This window comes from Perognathus longimembris, chromosome 28 (assembly GCF_023159225.1).
Source record: "Perognathus longimembris pacificus isolate PPM17 chromosome 28, ASM2315922v1, whole genome shotgun sequence".
Lineage (NCBI taxonomy): Eukaryota > Metazoa > Chordata > Mammalia > Rodentia > Heteromyidae > Perognathus > Perognathus longimembris.
Window position 1 is genome coordinate 65,184,965 of NC_063188.1, and position 6,784 is coordinate 65,191,748.

The following is a 6,784-nucleotide window of genomic DNA, read 5'->3' on the forward strand; positions in this document are numbered from 1 at the left end:
GTTGTTGTTGGTGGTGGTGGTGGTGCTGTGTGTGCTGGTCCTGGGACCTTGTACTATCCCTGAGCCTTTGTACGCAAGGCTAGCATTCTACCACTTGAGCCACAGCTCTACTTCTTGCTCTTTCTTTGCTGGTAATTGGAGGTAAGAGTCTTATGGACTTTCCTGCTCAGGCTGGCAATGAGTTGTGATTCCCCAGATCTCAGCCTTCTTTTTTTTTTTTTTTTGCCAGTCCTGGGCCTTGGACTCAGGGCCTGAGCACTGTCCCTGGCTTCTTTTTGCTCAAGGCTATCACTCTGCCACTTGAGCCACAGTGCCACTTCTGGCTGTCTTATATATATGTGGTGCTGGGAAATCGAACCCAGGGCTTCATGTATACGAGGCAAGCAATCTTGCCACTAGGCCATATTCCTAGCCCAGATCTTAGCCTTCTGAGTAGCAAGGATTACAGATGTGAGCTACTGTCACCTGGCTGTAATCTATTTTCAGAACAAGTTTATCCACTAACCAGTAATGTGAGACAGAAAGTACAGATTACTGAGGGTAAATAGGGAGGGGAGGATGGTCGATTAAGACCAAGCAAGATGTTAGAAATCCAAGAGTACCAAAGCTTCACTGCATTTAAGGGATCTGATTGCTAAATAGGTGACACCAAGGCCAGAACCGATTAGTGACAAAGTTGAGTTAGTAACAGGTGCTTGTGGGATGAATAAATTATGCAAGATACAAGGATGCTCAGGATTTCAGCCCACTGGATACTGTGCCCAAGTAATGGTTTTTTTTTTTAAGCTTCACTCTTTCTGAATGGGAAAATCACACTTATGTAGAGCTGTCTTTGTTTAGCTCTGTGATCTGACAAATGATCTTGAAAAAGCCTGATAGTTATATTTGATTGTGCCCTGGGCTTAGAGATGAATATAGCACATTTCATGCATTACATTTTTCCTATTGCCTCTTTATGACCCTTCTCAAACTCTACTTAGTCTCCTCTACACTTTGGCAACTCCTGGTATACTGTGGCTCGGGGGGTAGCCAACCTATGTCTAACTTTGGAAGATGGTGTCTGAAATCAAAGTTGTTGCTTAGTCCCTGAGCATGAGTATGAAATATGAGCAATGAAGTATTTGTGCTTCAGGGGTCAGCAAAGCTAATATGAGAGAACATTTAATTACTGCCCATCCTCCCCCACCCTCAGGAGAGAAGAGATGAGTATGATTCTACTTCCTTCTACTCAATTCTCTGGGGTAACTTTGTAGGAAAATGAGGGCAGGAAGCTTCCTCACTTCTCTGTAAGGGAAGGGAGAACTAGACCTTTACTTGACTTGGTGATGTTGATTATCAAGTATCACTTAGTTACAAGCCAGGCACCAGTGGCTCATGCCTGTAATTCTAGCTATTCATAAAGCTGAACTCTGAGAATCATAGTTTGAAACCAACCCTGACAGGAAAGCCAGTGAGACTCTTATCTCCAGTTAACTACCTAAAAATCCTGATCGATATCTGTGGCATAAGTGGTAGAGTGCTAGCTTTGAGCATAATAAAGCCCAGGGACAGCACTGAGGCCCTGAGTTCAAGACCCAGGACCAGCACACACAAAAATAGTCACTGATTTACATGTATACTTGGACTATGTAGGTGAGAGTAGTATGAGAATTAAATCCAAAGTAAGCTTCCAGAAAAAGGAATAGGCACTAGGTATAGTGATGCTCACCTATAATCACATCATATTGGAAGCTGAGGCCCAGGGTTCAATGTCAGCCTGGGATACATAACAAGTTCAAGACCAGCCTAGGGTACTAATAGAGACTGACACAACTAAAAAGAGAGGGAGGAGGGAGGAAATGAAGTAAGAGTGAAAATGTAAGGGAGAGATAGAAAAGTAGAGAAACAGGAAAGAGCATCTCCTTTCTAGAGGGGAATCTGCTACTCAGCTCCAGCTCTTTATAGAAGAATATTTACCTGGGTATCAGTGGTTTACATTTGTAAGTATAACTACTCAGTAAGCTGAGATCTGAAGATAGAGGTTCACAGCCAGCGCAGGCAGGAAAGTCTGTGAGACCTCCAATTAACCATCAAAAACCTGCAGCTGGAGCTCTAGCTCAATTGGTAACGGTGCCTGCTTTGAGTGACATTGCTGAAGGACAGTTCACAGGCCCTGGGTTCAATTCCAAGTATCAGCAGGTGCCCACGTGTGTTCGTGTGCATGTGCACACACACATATGCATACAACTAATATTCAGTGTTGAAAAAAAAACTTCCATATTTTCAAGAGAATACACAAATTGGGATTTTTTACAAAATACTGACAAGTAACTTGAGTGAAGAACAAAAACACTCCAACTGAAGAGTCATAAACAAATACACATTAGTAACGTGATGTTGAATCAGACTCATGAATGAAGGGTTTATTACTTTTCTATCATTGCCATAACAAATTACCACACATTTAATGCTTCATTAGCTCAGAATTTCCGTGGCTCAAAAGTTCAGCAGGCTTGGCTGGGTCTCACAAGGCTTATGTCTAGACATTGGTGGGGTTGGGTTCTTTTCTGGAGACTCAAGGGGAGAATCCATTTCCTTGATCATCCAGGCAAATGGCTGAATCCAGTTTTTCAGTTGTAAAACTGATGTCCCTCTTTTTCTTTCTCCTTTCTTTTCCTTCCTCCCTCCCTCCCTTCCTCCCACCTTTTCCCTCTCCCTCTCCCTTTCCCTCTCTCTCCCCCTTCCCCTCTCCCTCTCCCTCTCCCTCTCCCTCTCCCTCTCCTTTTCCCTCCCCTCCCTTCCCCTTCCCCTCCCTCCCCCTCCCCTTCCTCCTTTCCCTACCCCTCCTTCTCCCTCTCTTCTCCATCCCACTTACTCTCTTTCTTTGTATGTGTACCAATACTGGGGCTTGAGCTCAGAATGTTGCTCTCTCGTAAGAGGGACATGTCAAAATCTGCCTTTTACAAAGTGTGTGTGTGTGTGTGTGTGTGTGTGTGTGTGTGTGTGTGTGTGTGTGTGTGTGTACTGGGGCTTGAACTTTCATTTAGCTTTTTCACTTGACAAAGCTCTACTACTTGAGCCACACTTCTCCTTCAACTTTTGGGTGATTAAAGATAAGATTCTTATGAGTTTGACTTCTTGGGCTTTGAAGTCTGATCCTCAGATCTCAGCCTCCTGAGTAGCTAGGATTATAGGTATGAATCACTGACACCTGGCTTAAGCATTTCCTTTTCTCAGAAGAAATTGCTTTTCCTAATTTAGAACCAAATAGCTTCAATCTGGTACCAAACAAAAATGTGTTTTGCTTCTAGACAGTCTGGGAGCCAGTGCTCCCAGAGGAGGAGAGTGGACACTGGCTTCCATACTTCTTCCCGATTTTGTGTGAGAACCAATGCTTTGATGAAAAGAAACTCCACCTCTCGGTAAAACCATTGTGTTCTTCTTTGAATTCAGAATGTTCATTGCACTTTGAGGCTGACAAAATAGTGGAAGAGGAATCTCACTTTCCCATGCCACCTGGCCAGGAGACCAACCCTGAGTCCCCAATGAATGGAAGCATCTTTGGAACCCAACCATTTAAGCCCATCTTGGATGATGACTCGAGCTCTACTCATGGCTTCCCTACACAAGAGTCCTATACCATGTCTTCCTGTGCTTCTGCGAGCCACTCTCACTGGGTCCACATCCCCATTGAATGCACAGAGCTGGACCTACAGAAGTTTTCTGGTTCTGCCTCCTATACTGGAACTGATACCTTAGGGGGAAATTCTACTGAAAGCTATGGAGACCAGGTGGGGCTGAATGTGCCCCTTGAAGTTCCCAGCCCTTAACTACTGAGGTAAGCTGGAAATGTGGGATACAAAGATGAGAAATCAGGGCCCATTCACTCTTAAACAATTTCCCTTCCCTAATTCTATTGTTTATAAATGAAGCAGTGGAAGAACAGTAACAAGCTAAGACCCTTGATGGGTAGAGGGGTGACAGTGATGATACTAATCCTTTCAGCCAAGCAGACATCAGATTTCTGCACCTACAATTATCAGGGAATGGACAAGCTTGCTATGACACCAGTCTTACAATTACCAGGGAATGGGCAAGCTTGCTATGACACCATTCTCTTCCTCTTTGCCTTCTGCAAGCTTTCTCAGGGCTCCACTGTCTAATAGCCATATTAACTATTTCCTTTCCTAGTATACAAGCAACATAGCATAGTAGAAAACAAATATACAAGCCTTGTCATTGGGCAGATATATATTTAATATCAAGCTCCATTCTCTGTAAAAGGAAGAAAATACTTCCAGGTGCCGATGACTCATGCCTGTATGCCTAGCTATTCAGTAGGCTGAGATCTGAGGATCAAAGTTTAAAGCCAGCCCAGTCAGGAAATTCTGTGAGACTTTTTATCTCCAGTAAACTATAAAAAATAAGCCAGAAGCTCAAGTGGTAGAACAAAAAAAGCTTAAACAAAAAAAGCTCAGGGACAGCATCCAGGCCAGCACACAACCCAGTACCAGCACAAAAATAAAAATGCACAAAGTACTACCCACTTCTTGCGTTTAGTATTGCATTAGAAAACATAATATGGTAATGCCTTTTTTACAGTGTGTGATGCTTTTGAAGTTCTTAAGTCCTGTCCATTTTTTGATTCCTCCCCTTCCCCGGTCACCATTTACACATCATCATATTCATTCATCTCACCATTAGAAGAACCTCATGACTTAGCAGTAAGTAGGCCAGGGTATGTTAGCTTCTTTCACAGAGGCAGGAACTGAGGCCCAGAGAGGATAAGTGATTTGTTCGTAGTCATAGAATGATTCAGTAACAGAACTTGATAAAAGCCCAGGGTTAGTGGTTCCTTAACAGAAGTCATACAACTCCACCATTACAGCTGTAACCAATGATATTTTCTGAAATTCTGAAATAAGAAGCCGGATAGTGGTAAGACTGTTAATATTCTGCTAATCTCTTTTCACCACTCAGTTCCATACTTCAGCTGACATTGCAAGGTCTCCCATGAGTTTTTCCTTCCTATATGTTACCTAGAAATTGGAGCAATGTATATTTTGAGGCCACACTATTTTCAAATCAGTCAACATGTAGGTCTTCATGTTCATTTAGTACACTCTTCTTCCTAAATTCTTTAATCTATGCTTTGAGTATTTCTTACACAAAAATGGGACCACAAGAATTTCAGAATTTTTTAAATTTTGGAATATTTGCATATTCATAATGACGTTTTGGAGATGGGACTGAAGGCTAACTCCAAATTCATCTGTTTCATGTACACATTACACACATAGCATGCAGGTAATGTTATATGATATTTTTAGTGTGTCTACATTTGGGTTTGTTTGGACACATGAGATCAGTTGTGGAATTTTTCACCTGTATCTTGCTGTTTCTCAAAAAGGTTTGAATTTTGTAGAATTTCTATATTGGGTTTTGTTGGATTAGTAATACTCAAGCTATTTTCCCAACACAGTTTTGTGTAGTTCAGCCATGCCTGGAGACGTGAGTTTCATATATAAAAAAAATCCATCTCCCTGTAGTACCCATTTGGGGATCCTGGCTCTGTTCTTTGGGCCACATAGACCTCTTCTGCTCTGTCTGCTATCCTTTAAAAGCCTGAAGACACAGCTTTCCTCTAGAAGGACCACTTTAGGTTTCTCTAAAATATGTGTGCTTAGAACCCAGTTTCATTTAAAAAAAGTCTCCAGTGTAGAGAAGGGTAGAATTTTTATCTCCCTAGCTAAGTGGCAGATTTCTTTTATTATATTCCAAACCATTTGTTTATCCCATAATTTTGGAGGGTAAAAATATTAGAAAAGTACTAAGATTGCTTTACATGTCTCTAACTTGCTCTTTTCCTTCTTTAGGTCTGTTGTGATCCTGATAGCCTTGTCCAGTCATTCTCTCTGGACTTTCCTTCCTGGTTCTTATACCATAACAGCAGCAGAGACCTGGGATATGGTGCCCACAACCTAAAGTATTTTACCAGTGGGTCTTATTCTACCGCTTCCTACCAGAGGATTATTCTGCACCAATTCCCCAAGGCTGACCTACAGTAATTTCTTGCATCCCTGTTCTAGCCTGGAAAGCCAGATTCTGTAACCATGAAACTACTGGACCTGTTCTTAGTTCAAACTGATAATAGAGAAGAGGAGATGGAAGGACGAGTGGGTTATGAGCTTTCTGCCTGTATTTTGGTCAGGTATGCCTGAAGGGAGGCCTTTGAAAACTCTTGGCTCATATAGAGCATGTTAGGGACAAAATGAAGCCCTTTTCCTTTGTGGTTCTCTTCTTTGCCTTCTTAGCACACACACACACACACACACACACACACACACACACACACACACACACGGGAGGCCTACTACTTTGCTTCTCCAACTCATGTCCTAGACTCAAGTAGCTGTGACAACACTGAAGCTAGCACATTTATTAGGCCTTCTTCCTCACAAATAGACCTCTACCCCTCTTGAGTGGGAATCAGTGGTTTTCTGATTTTGAAAAATATTTTTCCTAAAATTCCTTTCATTTTACTCCTCTTTTATTCTTGACTCTTTGGTCCTATCCTGATACCCAGTTTTCAAAATCCCAAAATTCAGTTTCGAGATCCTCACAGCCAAATCAAAGGTCACAGATTTGGTCTTTGAGGTGACAATGAAGTTCCTGAGGCCTAAGGGGATTGGCCACTTAGGCACTAAGGCTCTCACTGGAGCCTGGTCCTAGGGGAAGCTCAGGGGCCATTTGATGCTTTCTTGTTTTGCAGAAAAGTCAGTTTCTCCTTAGCTTTCACCACAAG

At 42.3% G+C, this 6,784-nt stretch overlaps 1 protein-coding gene across 1 annotated transcript in view; it reads left to right on the forward strand.

Annotated features, from left to right (window-relative positions):
* Window positions 1-6,273, forward strand: part of Eda2r (ectodysplasin A2 receptor) — a 33,503-nt gene extending 27,230 nt beyond the window's left edge. The window contains exons 6-7 of the mRNA XM_048336251.1: window positions 3,433-3,817; window positions 5,856-6,273. Of these exons, the coding sequence (XP_048192208.1) occupies window positions 3,433-3,809 (377 nt within the window). The 3' untranslated portion in view covers window positions 3,810-3,817; window positions 5,856-6,273. The remainder of the gene's footprint in view (window positions 1-3,432; window positions 3,818-5,855) is intronic.
* The last annotated feature ends 511 nt before the right edge of the window (window positions 6,274-6,784 follow it).